This window comes from Salminus brasiliensis, chromosome 8 (genome assembly GCF_030463535.1).
Source record: "Salminus brasiliensis chromosome 8, fSalBra1.hap2, whole genome shotgun sequence".
In the NCBI taxonomy this organism is placed as follows: Eukaryota; Metazoa; Chordata; class Actinopteri; order Characiformes; family Bryconidae; genus Salminus; species Salminus brasiliensis.
In genome coordinates this window covers 40,429,199-40,453,017 of record NC_132885.1, presented here as the reverse complement: position 1 = coordinate 40,453,017, position 23,819 = coordinate 40,429,199, and the positions used below count along the sequence as shown (strand labels likewise).

The following is a 23,819-nucleotide window of genomic DNA, read 5'->3' as shown; positions in this document are numbered from 1 at the left end:
TCCTGCATATTTCCATACTGACATGTGCGCATTCTTCTCTTTGCTCTCAGTTTCTCATCGTTCGGGCTCACCCAAATGATCCTCCACCCTCTGAAGTGAATCCCGAAAGTCATCTCTTTCATTTCTAGGCCTGAGCGGTGCTGATATGGAGACCACTGGACTGACCACTTTTCCTAGCTGTGACCACATTATTAGGACCGTCTTTACTGATTTAATGCTGCATGTGTGAGACAGCACCGGCTCCCTACCGTTCATTCCCTGATAGATACACAACAGCTAATTTGCCTATTTATAGGTGAAGGCTCTATCGGGACAGATCAGACAGAGGAGAGGGAGGATGGGTGAACGAGGAATGGAAATGAGAGGATGTTTGTGTTAGAAATAACATAATTATACGATTATGTAACTAAATTACAAACTAGCACAGACAAACATTCATTTGTGTTATTTTGTGTGTGAGTGTGTGTGTGTGTGTGTGTGTGTGTGTGTGTGTGTGTGTGTGTGTGTGTGTGTGGAGGGAAGGGGGGGGTTGATAGTGTAGATGTTATCATCGAAAGCTTCATCACAGTGAGAGAGAGTTGCGTTGGAAGCTCAATACATGTACACAGTCTTATGCAAAAGTTTGGACACCCTTGACCAAATAAGACATTGTACTGATTGTCTGTCAGATTCTGAAGGAGCATGGCTGTGAGGGTTTGATTGCATTCAGCGACAAGAGCGTTAGTGAGGTCAGGATGTTGGATAATGATCACCACCCCACCTCGTCCATCCCCAACTCCCCAACTCCCCGACTCCTCATCCCAAAAGTACTGGATGGAGCTCCAACCATCCATCATTCCAGAAAACACAGTTCTTCCACTGCTCCACAGCTGAATGCTGCTGAGGGGCTTTATTATACCCCTCTAGCCTACGCCTGGCATTATTAGGCAGCATGGTGCTGATAGGTTCATGTTGATTAGCCCCAGACAGTCCTATTCTATTGGCATGACTTCTCTACAGGGACTAGACAAGCTGTGTGTGTGCATTTGCACATTTGGCAATTGTCAGCAATGGGTGCAACTTATATATATATATATGTATGTATTGAATATATATAATGCTTGGAAATAACTACTTTTATATTTCACTGCATCTGCATCTATCAGTAGTGAGCGTGTGTTTTGTAGGTCAGTGTGTGTGTGTGTGTGCATGCATTAACGTATGTTTTCATTCTGAATTATATTTGCTCTATTTCTCTGTGCCCCACCCCGGCCCCAGCTGCCTTCAGCTCTCTCCCATCTGCCCTGCTGCACTGCTGCATGCTCTGGGCTGAGCTGGGCTGAGCTGGGCTGGGCTGCGTGACCTTTAGCTGGGCTGAGCTGGGCTGTGCTGGGCTGGGCTGAGCTGGGCTGCGTGACCTTTAGCTGGGCTGCGTTGGGTTGTGCGGACTGCAGAGTTAGTCCTTATTAATGAACACGATCTACCCAAGCGCTGGGCTGAACCTGTTGGGTCTTTTTGCTGTTATCTCCACAGATCTCACAGCAACAACCCAGCCACAGGGTGGGTGAACAGCCCCTCATCCTTCTGTGACTGAGCTGGAGGAAGACTTGTGCTTTACTTTAAGTAAAAAAAAAACTCTTTATGGCTGAATGTGCTTTACATTTTAAATTAAATAAAACAATATGATATGATAATTTTTTTTGTTTTTGTTGTTGTTTTCTTGCCTGGACTTGGCAATAAATAAATAAAAAATTATAATGAAGGGAAAATGTAGAATTGTAGAACAAAATCCTCAACAAGATTACAATATAGAAACATATATCAAATATAATGTATTTTGTTATTTTATAAATTTCTGGCTTGAATTTGAATAGAAGCATAAAAAATACCATATAGTGTAATATAATATATTATATAGTATAATAGAGAATAATATATATATAATATATAATATAATACAGTATAATAAATATATATATATATATATATATATATATATACACATATATAATATTGTATATTATATAATACATAGAATAAAGTAGTATATTTGCATAATATATCAATATAAAATAACCTAGAAAATGTATTATATACTATATTTTAGTATAAATAATGTAAAAATATAAATGTACAGATAAAAAAACCTTTAGGAGAAGCATTTCTTCTGTTTTAAATCTGTTAAATTTTAAAGGACTATGAACATTGGTTTAACATTTAAAAAAAAATAATAAAAAGATACATACATATATATCTTTATGTTTAGTTTAAATGTGGCTAAAATGTATAATTGTGTATAATTTAATATTATACATACAGGTAAGTGTTTTACAAAAAATATATCTAAAATCTAGGCAAATAAAAAAAGGTAAGGATTTATTTTTTCATAATTTTCTGGCTTAAATATGAATAGAACCAGAGAAAAATATGAATAATATAAAAACAGGTTTCGGAAAGAAAGAAAGAAAATAGAAAATAAAATAGTAAATACAGACACTATATATGTGTGTATATATATATATATATATATATATATATATATATATATATATATATATATATATATATATATATCCCAACACCCCCTTATCCCCCCACCCAGACTCCTAACTCACACAAACACACATTAGAAGAGCTCGGTGTCCACTATCCAGGTCAGTAGGTGTTTCTGAACCTGAGGCGTGATGAAGTGTGATATGGAGATTAACTCAGTCTGACCCGAGGCCTGAAACCTCTTCTCTGGAGAACACAGGAGGTGTGACCACTGGAGGAAACAAATATTACAAATAAACATAACGGTGTGTTTACAGGTCACACACACAGGAGCAAATACACACACTCACACACTGTGTTTGTCAGCCTCTGCCTCTCTTATGTGTGTGTGTGTGTGTGTGTTTATCTGTGTGCGTGTGTGGAGGCAGAGAAAAGGTAGAGGGCCGACCCTTTGGACCCTTTGTCCATTTGCTCTTTTACAGCCAGACATATTGCCAGAAGGCCCACACACACACACACACACACACACACACACACAGTCCAGTACTGTGACCCTCTCAGAATGACATAATTGACCATGAAAGCAGCAGCATCCACTGTAACCTGTGTGTGTGTGTGTGTGTGTGTGAATTGACCTGAGGAAGGTTACTGACCTACATTGCAGCCAAAAGATATGGGTCTGCCCTCCCCCCAAACTCAACGATCGCACTACACACACACACACACACACACACACACACACACATAAACACACACACCAGGGAACTCACATTTTTATCTATATTTTATTATATTTTATTATATATTATTATATATTTATTTATTTTTTTATTTTATTTTTATTTTATTTTTTAGTAATTTAATTATATATGTCATATTTATGTACATTTATATATACTGTATAGGACATTTATGAATTAGATATAAAAAAAATAGCTCATAGTGATACATAGAAAAATGTGGACACAAAATTATTAAAAAAAAATCTTAATAAAATATGCTTTTAATAAGTTTTTACAACTTTTGGCGGGAAATTAATCAGCCCTCCAAAGAAGACAGCTCTGATTGGATGAGTGTTGGCACCTAATTAACCAATCAGCGCAAAGCTCTCAGTTGGTGATGAACGGTGAGGGAGCGGAAGGCGAAGATGTCGGACTCCGCGGTGACTTGCAATAACTGCGGCTTGCCGTACACTTTACCCGGTAACAGAGACCTGGAACAGACATATATAATGTTGGGGGCTTACAGTTAGTCGTAGTTGCCCTTTAAAGCGAAGTTTCAGGTGAAATTAGAGAGAAAACGAAGCTGGAAACGAAAAAAAAAACCCGTTTGTAGGAATTTTCCGTTCCACCTTAAAAAGTGCAGCGGCGACAGCGCGGTGCTGGACAGGCCTCAGCGCGGTACTGCAGCGCTTTTTAAGGTGGACCGGGGAAATGCGTCCGTTAGTGTTTGGACACAATAAATGAGCTGTATGTTCATTCATGTATTTAAAAATGGCCATATTAGTTATAGTTATATATATATGGATATTGAAGATAAAGATGATGGTTGAAGCTGAAGTGGTAAAGTTGACCTTGTGGAGGTGTAGCTCCACGGCTAGCTAGCTAGCTAACGGCTACTGGGTAGACCTGGGCCTAAGGTCAGCATCCCCAGTGCTAGGCCTTGGTCGGAAGGGTATCTCCCCCCCCCCCCCAAAAAAAAATAAAAAAAAAAAAAATAAAAAAAAAACACACACACATCAATGTAAAAATGAAAAAAAAATGGGGGAATATTTCATGTTTTAAATAATATCAGCAGTATTGAGTGTGTAATGTGTGTGTGTGTGTGTGTGTTTTTTTTTAGAGGATGAAGTGGTGGGAAATGTACCCCATGTGCTGCTGTGTAGTCACATCTTCTGCACAGGGTGCCTTCGCTCGCTGGAGTCTCCACGCAGCTTCATCACCTGCCCAGAGTGCAAGGTGGGTGCCCTGACCGAGAGCCTTTTTTAATGCACAGTAATACCCGGGTTATCGGCAGTAATATGACTGAGGGGTTTCACTGCACAGCAAAACCACAAATGCACCACATCTACCACCATCACAGACAGTGCTGCTAGAAAGGTGTCTGCATAAATGTGATCAGATTTTAATCCAGTCCTTAAAACTAGTGAGAACCCAGTTGTCAGCTTCATTTATTGGGCAGAATTGTCTGGCATTAAGTATCTTGCTTAACATCTATGCTGATGTTTAAAGTCTAATCATGGTCTCATTGAAATATATTTGCAGATGGTTACAAATGTCGGGGAGGACGGGGTTGATGGGCTGCAGGTGGACAGCAGGATTGTAGGACTCATCTATACTGCCAAGATGAACACCAAGAAAAGGTGGCAGTACCTGTAAACGACCAAATGACATATAGAAAAGAAGTATGAATGTTTTTGTTCAGGAAGAAACAGTTTTGTCTTCTCTTGTGAAATAACTCGTACACCTTCTGCAGATCCCGTGAAGGAGAGAAGCAGAGAGCTCGCAGATTTAGGAGTCCGTCAGCATCTCCACCCGTCCCAACTGAGCAGCTGAACACTGAAGTGGTACACACACATCTATCTATCTATCTATCTATATATATATACATATTCCATACACAAACAGATTTCGTATATGTGTGTGTGTGTGTGTGTGTATATATATATATTTTACATACACACACACATATATGAAATCTGTTTGTGTGTGAAATGTTGTGTAATGCTATGTAATTTTGTCTCCAGTCATCACTTGGCTCCATTCTGAGCTACTGTAAAAAAAAAAAAATTAATAGTAATAATGATAATAATAATAATAATAATAATGATGATGAAGGTGATTTTGTTGGCAGCAGCAGAGTCTGACTCCATTGAGAAATCCGTTTCTAAAAGTTTCCAAAAACCCAAAACTTGAGCGCAAAATGAAAGGTGGTTTGTACACTGTGCGAAGTTTCTGCGGCGTACCATAGCAGCACTGGTGCGACTCATGATCACCTGAGGAAGGGAAACACAGACGCTAAGCTAGACGATAGACCACCAGAAATGACAAAACCATGACTGCTGTCTGTTTATGCTTAATAATCATTAGTAGGGAAGCTTTTTCAAATCTGTTGTTCTTGTAGATAAATGCACTCATTATTAAAGCGATAAATTCACCTGCCGATAGTGCCGACTTTGGGCTCGGTAGGGCATAAACCATATCTAATTATTATATTTTGACCATTACTTTAAGCACATTTGTATTTGTGTATGGAGTGACGTGCATAGACTAAATACCGCACTGTTGACTTTTCAGGTTAAACCTGATATGGAAACCCTGGTTTCTGTTTTGCTTGCATTAGACAGAATAAAATGAATTTAAAATGCTTTGTTTACCTGGAGGAAAAGTAATAGCTTGGATTAATCAACTAATTAATAACAGTCGGTAGATTAATCAATAGAATTGTAAGTGGTGGGTCTGTATACAATTATAAATAATAACAACAGGAGATCACAGTATAATGTGTGTATATCATTTGATCTAGCTTTATTGTCCCTGTTTTTAAAAGGATGATAAATCTGCCCTAAGCTGGAGACGTGTGTGTTTGTCGTTGTAGGGTCCAGACATGTTGAAGGTTCTAGATGAAGCTCTTTGTAAAGCAACAGAAAACCTCAACACCCTCGACAGCCTGCACCAGGTAAAAGGAACGACTCTCAGCCGTTATCCCTGTAAGTAATCGTGCACTGCATGTCTCGTGTAATGCTTGCTGGTCCCCCCCGACCCCCCCCCATTCCAAGACTCTTGCTACAGGCATTCAGGCTCAGCTGAGGACAGAGAAATCCCGTATCACAAAGGAGATTGAAGACTGCATTGAAAAGGCCATTGGCATACTGCACAAAAGGTGTGTGAGTTTATAAATTAATATTTGGAGACCACAAAGCAGAAGAAGGGGAAAAAAGAGGCTTTAGGCAGTTTAAAAGGTTGGGACAAAACTACATTTTGGGAGAAGGACCATGCCTGAACACTTCCTCCTGGGCATCAAGCCTATTATATAACCCTGCTTCTCAGTTTATCCAAGTGAACAGTATCTTGGGAGTCTTACCTAAGCACTCTTATTTGCATGGCTGTGTGTGTGTGTGTTCTAGGTCTGGGCTATATGGTACAAATATCATATCATGATATTAATGATCAGATGTTATAAATATAACAACAGATTCTTAAAAAACTACTGTTCAGATACTCTCCCGTACTGAGTACAGTAATTTTTATGCAAAATGTGCTGCACTTTATCCAATTAAGTAACGAATAATTACACTGTGATGAAATGTGAAGTTAATCAGTGTCCTTTAAGCACTGATGATACCCTCGATATGCTTAGAAAAGCCTATTGTATACCAGCATAACTACATTTATCACAATACCTTGAAATATTGTCATATCGACCAATACTAGTGTGTACCCACTTAGTCATAGCACTTTCTCCACTGCCACTGTTCATACTTTCAGCTGTTTTAATAGACGGAAAAAGCCCTAATAGCTACATGTGTATCAGTGAGCACAAGATAAGAAGGCTCATGGTCAATTAATGGTGATCATCCATATTCCCAGTATTGGACAGTTGAGCCATTAAATAAAATGTGCTGGTAAATAACTGTTCTGAAACTGTTGTTCTGCACCCATAGTTAAGAATGTGTGTGTGTGTGTGTGTGTGTGTGTGTGTGTGTGTGTGTAGGCGCAGTGTGCTGATGTCTGAACTGAGCTCTCTGGAGCATGTCTTCTCAGCTGGTCGAGAGGAGTGTCGGAGAATGGAGGAGAGGTGGAAGGAGCTGCGCACCGCCATCCAGAAAGCAAGGCATGTTTGCCAAGTCCCTTCACTCGGGACTTACTGCCATCTAGACAAGGTATATGAAATAACAATATTTATATTACATAGCAAAACCAGTTACTCAAACCTGGCCAGCTCAACTTCACCCTCTGAAGTCTTCGAACACGTCTGCGTGCCGTTTAATGCTACTCAGTGTGTTTATTAATACCTTTCCAGAATCCGTAGAGCCCGCCCTTCCCATTGCATCTCATTTCCAGATTGTATGTGACTCTCATCCGGAGTTATGAGGCTGTGAAGACGGGTTGTCTTTGCCTCTCCCCTTGGATTTGTGCAGCCTTTAGCTGCCTCTCATCTGTAATTGGTGGATTTGTGTGTCTCTCTATGGTTTTGTGTGAAACTGGCGCTCATTGGACACTGAAAAGCGTGTCTTCCACCTCCCGCCGTTCATATACTATTATTTTCATACACTCCACTGCTTTCGTGAAGCTAAGACTCTGGTAAACCTGTTTCAGTCACCGAAACAGTTCGTCCACATAAGCAAAGGTATGTTTTCACGGGGATTTTGAAGATTATCTGAAATCTGACTTCAGTTTTCTGGTTTAGGGTCTCTCTTCACACTGTGCTCTAGGCCACATAAGGTCTAAATATAATATAGAGAAAGAGCAGAGAGTGTTCTGAACCTTTTGATATGAAATGTGGGTGTTATCTTATGCAGGTGGAAAATGACTGACACAAATGGACTGCAGAGGGTTCACTGCCACACTGGTCAATGATAACGGGTTTGCAGTAGATATTTTAAAGAGGATGCCTTAAGGAGGTCTTAAAGTCACTTCAGTGGACTGCTGTTGGTTTGATTATAGCGGTATTCATATTTCAGGATGATTTATTGTGTGTGTATAATCGGACTGTACTTTGAGTACTGTGCACATACAATCAACTAGAGCTGGGCAGTATGACAATATTTTATCGTACTGTCATATCGTCATAGATTTTGTTATGGTGGTACACAATATGCTTTTGTGAGTGTATCGTGAATATTGTCAGTGCTTAAAGATCACTGAATAATTGCATGTTTCATTACAGAGAGTGTAATCAGTCTTATTTAAATTAATAGAGTGAAGCATATTCTAAGTAATTGGATAGGAGTTTTAAAAAAATTAAGCTGTTTGTGCATTTTGTCTCCATGACAAAATATTGGCCAAAAATCGTATATCGTAAAAAATGATTTAAAATATCGTGATCTAATTTTCTTTTCCATATCGCCCAGCTCTACATGTGATACACAGTATGACAGAATGTAGATATATTTGAATGTGCGGTTTTTACAGTTGTGTAGGGAGTTTGCAGTGTGTTCATGTGAACCTTTTTGTTCATTGCTTGGTTAATATATAACATTAGCATTTGAGCAAGCTTGTCTTCATGCTTAGGTTCTGGAGACTCTGCAGACTCCAGTAGACATGGACTCATATGATATGACCTCCCTGACTTTGTGCTCAGAACTCAGGTAGGGTTGTTTAAAAGGGCTTATGAACCATATATTGATTTTTTGTTTATTATTATTATTTAGATTTATTTATTGTTTTGGCTGAAATTACTTAAAAAGTAGTGCAGTTAATGATATTTCTTAACTTTTTCACTCAGTAGTGCCCAAAAAAAATCTCTGCTGCCTTAATTATGGAATAATGTTGTTTGTGTATAGGTGCGTTCTCCATGTGGACAACCTGACTGAAAGTTTGAGCAACTCTCTGTACATCATGGACGGTGATGTTAAGCTGTGAGTATTAAAATCTAAGTAAAATAGTAGGGGGGCCGTTACAGTCATGCAAGATCATGTTTGTGTAGTTGTCTTGTGGGCATGCAGAGAATTACATTGCGGTTAGACACATCTATAGTTTCTGGTGTGTATAAAACAGAAAAAAATGGATATATTTATATTATTAATTCTGAATGTGATGTAAAAACACAATAACTGACACAGAATACACAGAAACCAAGTTCCTTATTGTATTGTAATACAGGTTCCAATATTCAGTGCTACTGAAAATATTTTAGCATGCATATAGTTTGCAGAATTGCAAAAATTGGACATTTATCAACTAAACATGGAGGTGTTATTTTCTTCTATAGATTATTATATAGATTATTATGATAGATTATTATGAAGTGTTATACTTCATTTTTTCATTTATAAATGCCTTTAATGGCAACTTATCAACTGTTCAGTATGGTTAAAATGGTACTACATAAGAAATGTTTATAATTATGGGAAAATCCATGTGTTTTTTGTGCACAAACCCAAACAAACAATATCCACACAATCATTGAACTTCAGAGGGAGCCTTTAAGGGAAATGTTACATATAGTGATTTAAAAATATATATATATATATTAGGGCTGGGCATTATCCACTTTTTTATACAGTCATAGTGTATTAAAATATTACTGCAGTGCAGGGGGCTGGGAGTAGTGTAAGCTGTGTAGGTGCAGCAGATGGTCCTGGGTTTACGTAGCTCCTGTACCATCTCATCCTGCATTATTTTAAAGCCGAAAAACGGTCACAGGTTCACAGAAGGAGTGAACATCTTGCACACTTATCATTCATTATTTAATAAATGTTAAAATGTCAGTCTGACCATTGCAAATGTTAAACTTTGCAATGCCGGTCTATTTTGAGATGCTGAGATTGATAAATACCATATTACCGTATTTATAGCACCCATCCTTAATTATAGTTAAAACATCCTATATTTATTTCAGTGTGTCCAAGATGTTGCAGGTGCCTGTGCCAGCAGAGCGGGCGTGTAGCCCCCCGGCGAGGGGTGGATGGGAGAGATCAGGGGAACAGAGAGGTCGGTCCAGGGGGAGAGGTCGGGATGACCTGCTGCACTTGCCTGCTGCAGCCTCTGCCCCAAAACAGGACAGCCCAAATGTTATTATAGAGGAAATCATTGAGGAATTGGACAGCGGTGCGGAGAGAGATGGAATGGGTGGGTGCACATTGCGTTAAGCGTTGGTTAAAAATGTTCTATTTACATGAAGTAAGAATATTCAAATAAACGTACCTGTATACATACCTCCCTCAGTTTTGGAGGCCAAGCGCACACAGAGACAGAAGGTGCAAAGGAGGAACCGTAAGGCACTGCAGTACAGGGGATCTGTTCCACAGTACAAAGGTAGTGTAATCTGTCGAGAGCTACCTGCTACCATGATATTTTAGGATTATCGGAAACTTGAAGACAGAGCTGGCCATGTTGGAGAGTTGTTCCGCTTGTAAATGATTTAGCGGACAGTGGAACGACTGATTTCTGACTGTTCTGAGATCTGTTTAAACCCCTTCTCAGACTCCTCTGCATCTACAGCCTTCTTTCTGAAGGCCTCAGAGAGCACTCTGGATTTGGCCATGGTGATCTTCTTCACCACTCCCTTCAACCATCAAGAGTAGACCAGACAAAACGTCCGATGTTTAAATAAGACCGACTCCTCCAGAATAATCCTCTCCAACCATGTTCTGATCAGCAGCAGCTGGTTCTCACTTTACACATTTACAAGAAGACAAGGCGACCATATTCGCCAATAGTTTAGGACACCGATGGAATTTGGCATCCGTGCAGTAAACATACACACTAGTGACCAGTGTGTCACCCGAAGAGGTCGCAAAAGAGTCATTAATGCTCTTTCAGACTCTGGATGCTGATGGCGAAGCGGCATGCCCCGCCCCCCCCCTTATATATCTCAGTATTGTTCAAATTAGGATTAAAAAAATTAAGTGTCTTCTTTTATTTAATGTTTATTAAATGTTCTCAAATACTGTAAAAACATCCTGTTACTTAATCACCTGGTGCTGAGGCTCTGTTTAGAAGCCGAGCAGAAAGTTTCCTGCTGTTCTCCTCAGATTTTGTACATTTGTGTCGCTCAAGAACAATCTGTGTGTGATCTGTGTGGTTGTGTGTGGGGATTTGCAGCGCTGCAGGAGTGGGTCGTTCTAACCCATGTCATCAACCCAACGCATTTCTACGTACGACTTGTCTCGGAGCACAATGCTGGTGTGGTGCTGACCAAAAAGGTGAACAGGGCCTGCTCTGAAGAACATAGCCGCTTTACTCACGGAGACGAAATCAAGACGGGTAAAGGCTGGTTTATACTCCCTTTACATATGAAAATGCTAAAGGTGGATCCGCTCTTGTACCACTGAGGAAAGTGTGATCATGTGTAACGGTGTGGGTGTGGGTGTGGGTGTAGGCACGCTGGTGTTCGTGAGGTGGAATGATGATTGGCGCAGGGCGACGGTGTGTGAGCTGTACCAAAAGGGCTGCCTGGAGTGTGTGCCTCAGTGCTCTGCAGCTGAGATTGCTCGCCTGCAAGTCTTCTTCCAGGATTATGGCTTCTCTAAGGGATTCACCTTCTCAGAGTGAGGTTTTGTGTGTGTGTGTGTTTGTGTGCCTACTTGTTTTTCCTAAAACGGAATAGACATAGATGTGAATGTTGTTCTTTTTTTGTCTCAGTGATGGAGATCTACGAGGGCTGAACGAGTGTTTGCGGAAAGCTGACATTGCTGCCCAGGCCGAACTGCATTGCTGGGCTCCTCAGGCCATCAAGTGCTCCCTCAGAGACATCATCCCCTCAGACCTGGTAAGAGCTGATGAGGCCTTATGACTAAAAACATTCATATACACAGTATGGACAAAAGTATTGGGACACCTGCTCATTCATTGTTTCTTTAGAAATCAAGGCTATTAAAATAATCAGTGAGTTAGTGAGATCGGGTTGTTTGGTGATGATCACCACCCCACCTCATTCCCAACTCCACAGATCATCCCCAAAGTGTTGGATGGAGCACCAGCCATCATTCCAGAGAACATAGTTCGTTCCACTGCTCCACAGCTCAATGCTGAGGGGGCTTAATACTCCTGTATGAGTATGTGATTTTGAAATCTCTGTATTTATAGTCTTAACTTCTATAGAACTATAGAACTGTGTGTATTCTGGAGTATTTGTGTGTGACAGGTGAAAGGCTGGAGCAGGGAGGCGCGTGAAGAGATGAGGCGTGTGATTGGCTCCAGTGCTGTTGAGATGCATGTGTTTCGTGAGGACCAGGACACGCTGCTGGTTGATCTGAAGAAGGCGTCCGTGGACGACACTCTGCTTTCTCTGAGAGAACACCTTGTGTTCATGGAGCTGGCCAGGCAAGACATGCAACACTTATCTAAAACCTTATTATAGTGCTAAAGTAATCTAATGTCATCAAATAAACGTTGAGACTAAACTGTAGAATTAATTGCAAGTGTGTGTTTGGACGTACCTGGGCAGGTTTTATTCCCCCCAGGTGACCCCCAGTGGCAGTAAGCCTCTGCAGTTTTATCCACCTGTCTATCCTAAACTGAATACGGAGCTGCACGCTGTGGTTTCCCACGTAAACACTCCGTCAGACTTCTACATACAGCTGGTGAGTTCCCTGCACTTTCGAAGACATTGGCCGGTTTTAGATAACTGGTTTGACTGGTAAAGGATAATCGGATGACATGTATTATTAACAATCTGGTATTGAAGTTAGAGCAACTTGTAGCATTCAGACTGTACATTCACTGTAGTACATCCAATAGAGGGTGGGGTCAAAAGCCATGGTGATGGAGGCTATTAGTGGAGGAGGTTGTGATGATGTAGTCAACTACTGGTCGTGTTTTGCTTGAGCTATTGGCTACACCGCCCCCACGAGATCCAGCTGTAGGCCTCCGTTACGTCTGTATCCATAAGTTTTCAGAGAAGAATTTCTAATGTTTTCCTAAAAGCTAGTTTACATGCTTCCCACTCATACAGCCATACTTTATCTTATCACAGTATTTTGGCCAAAATTGATTGATTATTTATTACTATGACATGTTTCTCACTATGCAGGTGGACACAATGGAGTTCCTGCTGCTGAACTCAAAACTGCAGGACTGTTACGGGCCTCCTGGGAGCCAGAGCGAGCTGCAGATTTACTGCCCTTGTATGGGCCAGGCCTGCGTTGCCCTCTACGACAAGAAGGACTGGTGCAGGGCTGAAGTCACTGGTGTGTGTATATGCATGTAGGGTGTGCTTACATTGAATTTCATTGATCAGATGTGAATTGAGAGGTCAATCTGAGCATGTGTGTGTGTGTGTGTTGTGTGTGTGTGTTTCTCTCAGGTTTTCCTGGTGGTCGGATGGTGGAGGTCCGGTATGTCGATTTTGGCAACAGAAAAACTTTGTCTGTGAACGACCTTCGACAGATAAAGGATGAGTTCTTTGCATTGCCTGCCATGGTGAGAGTCCTACCAGCACCTGTAATGACAACTGTATTGTATAATCTACATCGTACCTCAGTAAACTCACCTCAGGAGCATCCAGCAAGAGAAAGTGTCAGTCTCTGCGGAGACTCTTGTGTACGTCGACAAATCTTCAATGAGCCGAATGTCTGTTCTTTCTCCTTCTTCAGGCGTTGTGGTGCTCTCTGGTGGATGTTTTGAGTGTGGGAGACACCTGGAGTGAAGAAAGCATCGAGGTGTTCCGGAAAATGACAGAACAGAATTTGGTCACTGTAGTGGTTACAAGTGAGCACTCATTGTCCTGACTAGTGGAATAAAATCTCTATTACATTCATAAAAGTTCATAAAAACGCACAGGTTTTGGCTTTTCTTGTGAGGTCCTCAGTAATTCATATGGCCATATTCCAATCTTTCTTCACCACATGGGATTAAATATGCATCTGGTACAAAAACCAGTCCAAACAGGACACGCTTTGTGAGCATCATGCGAGAATTGATCTTTTTTGCCCCTAGACTCCCCCTCCAGGTGGGGAGCGTATTTTAACTTTTACTCAACTGCAATAAATACAAATCAGGATTAGAGAGCCCTCTCATGGACAGCTATACAAGTGCATTTCTGGACAAGCTGAGAGCTACAGGAGCTTGATTTGAAGGTAGAGCAGCATGTGGGCTGAGGTGGTAGAGTAATACACTAATATGACTCTATGGGTTATGCAGCATTACACAGCAGTTCTGGAGAGAGGTTCTGCTGCTGCAGCTCCACCACCAAAGCTCCACAGTGCAGTAGCAGTAGCCGCAGCAGCATTCCGACCCGGAGTGGGAATGACGGAGGCGCCGTTCTCCCTGTTACAGTTGGTAGAACATCAGCATGATCCTAAAGCTGCTGTTTTAAGATGAATTTGGTAACGTTTTGAAGCTGCTGCTGGAAAGTAAAACCACAGCTTGAGAACCATGTTGATGCTCCACTGACTGTAATAGCATCTCTGTCATTTGTACCATGGGCCTAGGACGCGGCGACTGCACTCTGGAACTTTTGTGGAGTAACGCTGCGAGTCATATTTGTGTGAAATCCTGTCTCAGCCCATGTTAGAATGTTTCCTTTTTTGCTATCAGCTTGTCATCAAATGCATGTGTACAGCTCTGTGTTATGGGCTGCTCAAATTGTGATTAGCATTTATGAAATTAGGGGTTTATACTCTTCAACTGTAGAGGAAGCCTATAAGCAAAAACTACCAGTTCTCGTATAATGCTGCTTGTGACTTTTTAAACCTCAACAGAGTAATAATATGGGTCCTTTTGAAAGTTTATTTTTCATTTACATTTACATTTATGGCATTTAGCAGACGCTCTTATCCAGAGCGACATACAAGGTTATTCATATCACAGAGGTGGGCCAATGTAGTGTTAAGAGTCTGGCCCAAGGACTCTTATTGGTGTAGCGCAGCAGCATAGTCACTCAGACTGGGAATCGAACCCTAGTCTCCCACATGGTGTTGTAACAGTGGTGTTATCTGTTGCGCCACACCAACCTGTAACCTCCTGTAAGCGCACTAATTCGATTTTAAAAGGGTGGTCATGCAACAATGTCTCAAATATGTGTTTGCACGTTTGTTTTAACAGTTGTTTGTTTATTGCAGAGCTTGTGCCCCATTCCGCAGTGTTACCCGTTTGTCTGTATGAGGTCAGTAAGCGTTTCACTGAGCCTCCAGTCAGCATCGGAGAGATCCTGGTCAGAAAACGCCTGGCGTCTTTGGTAACCAAACCGTATGTGCATTATATTACCTCTCTTAGCCTTACAGCCTCACTCTCATTATCCTGTCACCCTGAGCAAGAAACTGTGCAAACTGTGTAGACATCAACAGTCTGTTTACTAATACCAATACTCCCAGTATTTATATATGGCTTTTATTCACCATCATCCTTTAAAAATATGTACTTCATAACCTCATTTGATACTTTCTTCCACCGCTTTAGAGTCCAACTGGAAGAACCTCCCCTGCTGGACGCTGCAGTGTGGGATCCCCCACTCACTGAGGAGCTTGTATGTCCAGATGAGCAGTCACCCCCTATTGATGAGCCTTCAGAGCTGCAGGCTAACTTGACTCTGCCCACCTGCCTTAAGGACCTTAGGGTGAGGGTCACCCATGTAACCTCACCTGGACACATCTGTGTGCAGCTACTGCAGTTTGACAACCAACTGAAGAGGTACTGGCTTAAATGCTTGCACATACACATGTTATATATATTGCTATTATTATTTTCGCTGGGCCACTTAACCCTTTTAACCGTTATCTTCGTAAGGGTTCACGACTTGCTGAAGAGCGAATATTTAAAGTCTGACCTGCAGGAGGTGGACTGGAAGGTGGAGATGTCCTGCGCTGCCAATGTTAATGGGGTCTGGGAGAGAGGAAAGGTGTGCAGTGTGTCCTCCAGCAACGTCTCAGAGGTAAATGCACACATACACACTTTTTAATACAAATAAAGGACTAAAAAAAAAAAGAATCGTTGCTGTTGGTAATTCTAAAGCGGTCTGTATCTGCAGGTGCTGCGCTGTGACTTTGGCAACACAGTTAAGCTCCACATCAGTAACCTGAGGCCTCTACTGCCTGAGCTGGTTGGCTCTTTACTGCTGGATTGTTGCCTCAGTGACATAAGGTACCATGTATTGATCCGCCCATCCAGTATAGAGGATTTATGATAATGACCTTATTAAACAGATTAGATATCAGTCAGATGTGACTGAACTACATTGAAGCAGCACACCTGTCCCACCTGCCGGACTTGGACGTGCCAAGCTCCGTTTAGAAGCGCAGTGTTGGTTTTATCTGTTAAAGCACGGTTATATTCCTATAGTAGGTAAAAAAAAAAAAACAGGACTTAAAGTATACCTAAACAGAAAAGGTATGAGGCAGAGGAAGGACAGAAGTATTGTTCACTAAGGAAGATCTTTAGGTGTGATTTAAGGGAAATCAAGTAGATCACTGAAGGATCTGCCACATATAGTGGAGAGTATAGTGTAAGGGACGGGGAGTCGACTGTTGTCTGAGGACCCGAGTGTACAAGGAGGGACTGGAAGGGTGGAGGGGCTCTCTGAGATGCACAGGGACCAACCAAGCTTTGAAGGTAGTGAGCAGGATCTTAATTTTAAATGTGGGATTTCACCGGTAGCCAGTTACACTCCTTGAGATTAGGAGTGGTGTTGTGAGGAGGGTTGCAAAGAGGTGGAAAAGTTTTGATAAATTGTCGGCATCTTTCCATGGAAACTGTAGCTTGAGAACTAACTTTGGAAATATTCCAAAATGTACTTTTTATGGAAATTAATAGGAAATATTGGCTCATTTAAAGAAACTATATCATACACCATAACTTTAGAAATGCTTAATTCTTTCATTGAACAAATCACCAAATATACCAACTAACATTTTACCAACTGTATGTAATTTTCTCACCTTTAGCTTCAAATATTACCATTAATTCCCATGGTAAATTTCCCAACTAGGAAAATTCCTGGAATTCCTAGAAAGTTCCTGTTCAGTCCTAAAAGTATGTTGGTGCCAGTTGAAAAGACTGCTTATTGATTTATTTCCATTTTAAAACACTCATTTCCTTGGTACTGCAGTCATTGAATTTTGCTAAATCATGACAGACACAAATGCGTTATCTACTTGCAATTTGGTCTGGATTCACAAGCGCTTTAATATGGAAGATCAAAGTATTTTAATATAAACACAAAAAATGAAGTGCAGTTTAAAAATGAGACATTCTCCGATATTCCCTTGAAGTCTGTGTTTGTGCTTGTCCATCCCTAACAGCTCACACGTTGTCTGGGTTTTGCAACCTATGTGTTACTGATTTTTAACGCTTGCCTAAATGCTGCTGTCCATCAGGCCAGCTGGTGGTCGCGCCACCTGGACGGCTACAGCTTGTGACTTCATCTCCTACTACCTCACCGGAGCCACAGCTGTAATGACCATTAAGGTGACTGACTTGCTGTGATCACTTACTATGATAATCCATTTTTGAACGTGTGAGTGTCTTTCCCATCCATGTGTGTGTATGTGTGTGTGTGTGTCGCTCTGACCCCTGCAGGATCCCTCAGCTAGGCCAGTACCAGTGTCTCTGTTCTGCCCCAACCGATCAGGCCAGGATGTCAGCATTGCAGACTTTCTCATCAGTGAAGGACTCGCTCTAAGAGAGAGAAGCATCAGGTAGGACCATGCCTGGTTAAAGACTAATGTCATTTTCATCCCAGTGAGAAGAGCTCCCCAAGAAGCAGCAGACCTTTCAGACACTACAATAACATACGAGCCTTAACCTGTAAGGCAGAATTAATAATAATAAAAAAGATTTATCTGATGAGGTCATATGATGTCATTTCTTGGTTACATTACAGTAAACACATTGGATAAGTTGTCAGAATCTGTGCTTTCAGAGTTCCTCCTGCACCCAAACCAGCCCCTGTTGTATGTGAAGAACCCAGTGCTGGGTCAGGGGATGCTCTGTTGATGCAGGACAAGTGTGTGCCGGCTCTGGAGGAAGTCCAGACTGAAATCCAGAATGAAACGCCTGTCCCCTCACGCTCCTGTCCTCCCAGACCTGCCCCCCGCACCACCCCGCCCCCGGAGAAAGTGAAGACTCAGGCCTACCAGCCCCCCGAGCTGCCTCCCTGCGGCCACACGCGCATGAGCATCTCTGCAGTTTCTGACGACGGAGTGATCTACGCCATGACCCCACAGGCCGGTGCGTATGAGAGCAGGCTAACAGATAAAACACATGTGGGGTGGAGGGGGTTCTTGGTGGGTGCAGTGTGGCTGGTCTTTTCATTCAGTACGGTCCTTGATCTGACTCACAACAATGCTTCTACTTCCTTTGACCGTAGAGACAGCAACAGTATCTTTTATTTTTTTAATGCCATTTATTTTGGAAGAAAGAATCAATGAGCAGGCGTCCCATTACTTTTGTCTATATAGTGTGTTTACTGTCACAAATTTTGTAAAATGTTGGGAAAGTGTATGGTACATTTTCACTTCACTTCAGCAACACTTACACTATAGGTGTGTGTGTGTGTGTGTGTGTGTATGAGAGAGCAGAGTGTGAGTTTGAACGTTTGAAGGAGAGTCTACAGCAGCACATTAAGACGCTGCCCCGGCAGAGGCACTATAACTGGAAGAGCGTGCTGGGCTGTGCCGTCATGGGCTCGGACATGCTCTGGTACCGTGGACAGGTCCAGGAGGTCATTGGAGGCCATGTGAAGGTAAACCTTTTAATTTATTAATCTGTTTTTAATTATATTTTCTATGTGTGTGTGTGTGTGAATATATTAATTTACGTCGTTTGAGAACCAGCTGTCGTTTACAGAAACTGTTCCAGATTCTCTCGAAAACTAATCGCAGACAGGGCCGTCGTATGACGGGCACAAAATGTCTATGTAAACAGAAGCATTTAGCACTGTTTATTTCTCCTCAGTTCGGCGTCGAGACGAGTAACTTGTGGTCATGCTGTGTGTTTCAGGTGCGGTACGTGGATCAGGGGATAGTGGAGAATATTCCAGTGTGCCATGTCTATCCAGTGGTGCTGTGTGAGAGCGTTCCTCAGCTGTCTGTGCCTTGTCAGTTAAATGGCGTCATTCCGGTGAGCAACACACACACACACAGCTTATCTAGTCCCTTTAGAGAGCTATTGCCAGTAGAATAGGACTCTCTGGAGCAGATAAACTTGAACTTAATGGCACCATGCCTCCTAATGTCAGCCATGAGCTAGAGGGGTATAAAGCCCCCCAGCATTAAAGCAATGGAAGAACTGTGTTGTTTGGAATGATGGATGAGTTTAGGATGAGGTGGGTGGTGATCCATCCTAAACATCCTGACCTCACCAACGCTTTTATTGATGAATGCAATCAAATCCTCACAACAGTTCTCCTTCAAAATCTAGTAGAAGGCCTTCAACCCTGGTTGGGACACAGTATGGACAGGTTTTTTTTATTTATTATTAAATAACCTTGATTTCAGAAGGAACAGTGAATGAGCAGGTGTCCCAATACATTTGTCCATATTGTTTAACATTTATTGAAACGTGAGCAGAAAGGCACGTCTTGAACGTTGTGAAGTTTTCTTCAGTAGCTTTCTCCGCATGGTCGTAAGTGACCATCTCAAATGGCAATCACTGGGGTCCAAGCACTGTAGAGCACAAATGATTCAAGTGATTTATAGTAGATGTTTGGTCTCAAAAGGAGAGTTTTCTGCTGTGGACGACGCCTCCGGATGCCTACAGATATGTTTGTTTTTTCTAATCGCATCGTTTTCCCTGCCCTTGGGTTTTCCTGTCTGACTTCGAAACACAATTGTCGCACAATTGACCTCCTGTGTGCTGTGTTTAACTAAACGTAGGTTGGAGGTTCGTGGCAGTGGGACGCAGTGGCGCTCATGAAAGAACTACTGCTCGGTCGCTCGGTGAACGTTCAGATCATGGTAAATTTCGCACACTCACTCACACTCACGCACTCTTAGGACTCCTGACTTAGGACTCTACTGATGATGAATTTTCGTGGTTGATTGCTGTTCTTTACCAGCAAACCTGTTCAGACAATAAAGACCCTAACTGCAGGCTGCAGGAGTGTAGAGGGATCTTTAGAAACTAGCTAAGGAAGAATAGCATCTGCTTAATGCCTTCAGTGTCTGTCTGCACTTTCCCTGGCTGAGTGTTTGGCAGGGAGCAGCATCAGCAGCGTGTCCCCAAGTTGTGGGAATAGGAATAATGGGATAATGGTTGATGGGATTAGGGGAAGGGTCATCAAGATTGCTGCTTTTTTTTTCTATTTTTAATCAATTAAAAAAAATAATGAATAGTTTAGATTGGTGCCAGACAGTGGTTCAATTTAGTGGCTCGTTTAAACCCCAACCACTAGAAGGCAGTGTTGTACTCTTATCTCCAGATCCCGCTGTTCTGATTGGTAAAAAATGTTGACCATTGTTTTACTAGATTTTATGCAGATGATGGTGTGTACGATGTGTTTTATACTATGACAGGTTTTCTAAAATTATATATTCAATTATTTTAAATAATATAAAAATGATTTTGAGTTCCAATTCAGCGTCAGCGTGTTGGTCATTACCCCCTCCAATCATGCATCTCTACTGGTAATTACTCATTACTCTGTGTTCATGTACAGTTTTATGTAAACCGTGTCCACTCTGTCTGTCCCAGGAACTGCCAGAGAATCCACGTGGCTCAGTTACTGTGGAGATAATACTGGATGGGATGGCACTGAGCAGAATCATGGTGTACCACCAGCATGCCACCATCGACCCACTCAGCAGCAGCCCTGAGGTAGGATTGTGCAACTGGAGATACAGGAGGGGGTTTGGTCAGTTTAGATCTGGGTAATAAATAAAGATATGTGTGTGTGTGTGTGTGTGTGTGTGTGTGTGTGTGTGTGTGTGTGTGTGTGTGTGTCCAGGATTATGTGGTGAAACCTCCAGTGCCTGACTTGGATGACTGGGATTTGAACACAGAGGTGAGGTCTTTACATTTAGCATCTACAGATATTGCATCACTACTGATGTTTACATGTATCGTCCAGTAACAGCAATATATATAATATAATAATAAAATAAAGGAGCTCTCTGTTGTATTTTGCTCGTGTCCTGCACCTGTGTTTCAGTGCAGGTGGACGTAGAGCTGGGCAATATGAAGATATATCATGATACGCGATACGCTTGTCTCTGAATGTCAAATCAAATCCTCACAGCAGTGCTTCTGCAAAATCTAGTAGAAGGCCACCTTCTTCCCTGGACAGTAGAGACTCCCAACAAAAGCAGGATCAACTCTCTTTAATATCCTTGATTTCGACAGAAACAATGAATGAACAGGTGTCCCAATACTTTTGTCCATATAGTGTATCACCACCTACTGTACTCCACTGTAGTTTAGCCCCACCCATTTAAATTGTAGCAGTGTTTTAAACTCAAAGTGTTTTCGGCATGAGGCGCAATACAGGACAGCCAATCAGAACAGAGCTCATTAATGTTGGAGCTGAATTTACATATTTTTCCATCAGGGCTTGGAGGAGCTCCAGACCATTTTAGGTGTGTACACCAACCCCGTGCTTCCGGATAAAGGGAAGCAGTTCAGGGTCACGGTCAAGCACCTCCGTACCCCTAATGAGGTAGAGTGCAAAGATAGTTGTGTGTGTGTGTGTGTGTGTGTGTGTGTGTGTGTGTGTGTGTGTGTGTGTGTGTGTGTGTGTGTGTGTGTGTGTGTGTGTGTGTTTTGTATCCCTCACTCCTGGCCTATTTGCAGGTGTTCCTGAGTTTGTTGGACACACCGGGGTCTGATCAGAAGCAGGAGTCTCTGCAGGAAGCCTTAAACCGAGTCAACATGGACACCGACTGTCTGCCACAGCTGACAGACTTCCCCATTGGTACAGTTACTTTCACCACTCCTGCACAGACTTGCCAGCCGTAACGACCAGTCAATCTTACCAGGATTTTGATTCTGGCTGTGATTCTTCCCTGTTAATAGACCCTAAAAGTACATGTTACTATTTCTGTGTCTTTCTCCATACAGAGGGTCCCTGTCTGGCTGAGTATAGTGATGGTAAATACTACCGTGCGAAGCTGCTGGGCTTTGCTGAATTCAATCCCAGCATCAAAATTCTCGTGAGGCACGTGGACTTCGGCTCAGACGACATCCTGCCGCCAAGCAAGTAAGTTTAGTTTACTTTACAATTTAAAATACTAAAAAATAATAATAATAATAATAATATACAGTGCGAGGGGAAAAAAACCCCACATTTGCTTATATAGAGCTTCAACCTAAATTTTACAATTTCACAATATTCAAAAAGCTAAACACAATAACTAGACATAATTTAAAAAAGGGCCTTTCTGCATGCATATGTATGTGTGATTATTAAATTTATTTAAAAAACGATACATAGGGAAAATGATTACAAAATGTTGGGTGATCTTTTATAATATTTTATAGGTAGAGAATTTTGTCAAATGGGAACGCCCATTCCAGTTTCATTTTTTCCTAAATCTTACTGAAAATTGACTAGTTGGAAAGTAATGAGTCAGCTGCCCTTTTTTGACCATTTCCCTTACTTTAATATATATTATTAAATATTTTCAAACATTTAGATTTATATCATAAACAGTAAGAATCTGAAGCTCTTGTCATGCAAGCATGCAGGCGCTGCTGATTTACGGGTGCAGTATGTCTGTTACCACTTCCTTCAGAAATCATCAGGTATTGTGAAAATTAGGGGTGCGTTGAAATATTGCCAAATCGCAGAGCCAAAACATCATGAAAATGTGTCGATGCTTTGTGGTGAAAAGGCATTCTGTTATTTAAGATCTTGGCTCAGGTTCATTTGGTGTTTTTCCCCCCCAGATTGCGCCGTCTGCCCCTCTCACTCCTCCATTTCCCCTGCGAGGCGGTGTGTGTTCGGCTCGCGGGTTTCAAGCCGCCACGCGTCTGTCTTGCGGTGGAGCGCATTTCCTACCGGCCAGAGTGGAGCATGCGGTCCATGTTGGACATGATTGACTTGTTGCACGGCAACCTCAGCGCCGTGGTAACGGTAGGCCCTAACCAATCAGCATTTTCAAAAGATTTTGAGTGAGTTTCCAACTCTGCAAGATATGATGTTAAAAGCGAAACCTAATGATAAAAAAATAAATAAATCAATAACTACAACACTGATGGAAATGTTAATTTTCTGCCATGGGGGTGGGGGGGGTATACGATTGACTAAGTGGGTCTGAATACCTGCTGTCTGAGCCAGTGCAGGTTAATGATTCCATTTATTTATTTTTCCCCCCTCCCAAGGGTGTAGAGCCACAGCTGACGGTGGTCCTGTACAACGCGAATGGAACATTTGTACATGTGCCCCTAGTGGAGAAAGGCCTCGCTGACTACGAGTGAATAAAGTGAGTCTGTACTCGGCCTTAACTGCAGTGCAGCTTGTGGCATTATCGTTCATGGGCTGCACTGCTCTGCTTTGAAGAGAGTTAATTAATATTCCTTCTATGCTTTTTTTTTTTTTTTTTTTTTTTTCCCTTTTTCTTTTTTACACTACAGGTTCAATTACATGCCCCAGAGGACTGGTGTTTTATGTTGATGTGAATTTTTAGTTAGTTTTTTGCCTTGTTTGGTTCTTCATGATCAGTACTGTTCATCACTGCTGTACCTGTGTTCACGTTATGTTCTTCCAGCTTGACTGGGGCGTGGGACGAGTAAATTTGTGCTCTTAAAAGC

At 41.7% G+C, this 23,819-nt stretch overlaps 1 protein-coding gene across 1 annotated transcript; it reads left to right on the top strand.

Moving 5' to 3' along the window:
• The first annotated feature begins 3,619 nt into the window (after positions 1-3,619).
• Positions 3,620-23,486, top strand: rnf17 (ring finger protein 17). The gene is made up of 36 exons (XM_072685266.1): positions 3,620-3,674; positions 4,315-4,430; positions 4,737-4,834; positions 4,948-5,038; positions 6,070-6,150; positions 6,251-6,354; positions 7,186-7,354; positions 8,706-8,782; positions 8,978-9,052; positions 10,036-10,265; positions 10,362-10,451; positions 11,241-11,402; positions 11,518-11,686; positions 11,781-11,907; positions 12,283-12,461; positions 12,586-12,721; positions 13,171-13,327; positions 13,444-13,559; positions 13,733-13,847; positions 15,200-15,326; positions 15,537-15,767; positions 15,864-16,008; positions 16,105-16,217; positions 17,450-17,540; positions 17,652-17,770; positions 17,995-18,302; positions 18,653-18,816; positions 19,074-19,193; positions 19,949-20,029; positions 20,766-20,888; positions 21,019-21,075; positions 21,619-21,726; positions 21,861-21,981; positions 22,128-22,266; positions 22,956-23,142; positions 23,391-23,486. Exons 1-36 carry the CDS (start codon positions 3,620-3,622, stop codon positions 23,484-23,486), a joined length of 4,677 nt encoding a protein of 1,558 aa, XP_072541367.1.
• Positions 23,487-23,819: the final 333 nt, after the last annotated feature.

Bases quoted from the DNA above. Each gene is read 5' to 3' on its own strand.
- rnf17 (XM_072685266.1), top strand. From the start codon at position 3,620: ATGTCGGACTCCGCGGTGACTTGCAATAACTGCGGCTTGCCGTACACT. The intron at 10,266-10,361 runs GTGGGTGCACAT...TACCTCCCTCAG, and splicing joins TGCGGAGAGAGATGGAATGG to TTTTGGAGGCCAAGCGCACA. The intron at 13,328-13,443 runs GTGTGTGTATAT...TGTTTCTCTCAG, and splicing joins GTGCAGGGCTGAAGTCACTG to GTTTTCCTGGTGGTCGGATG.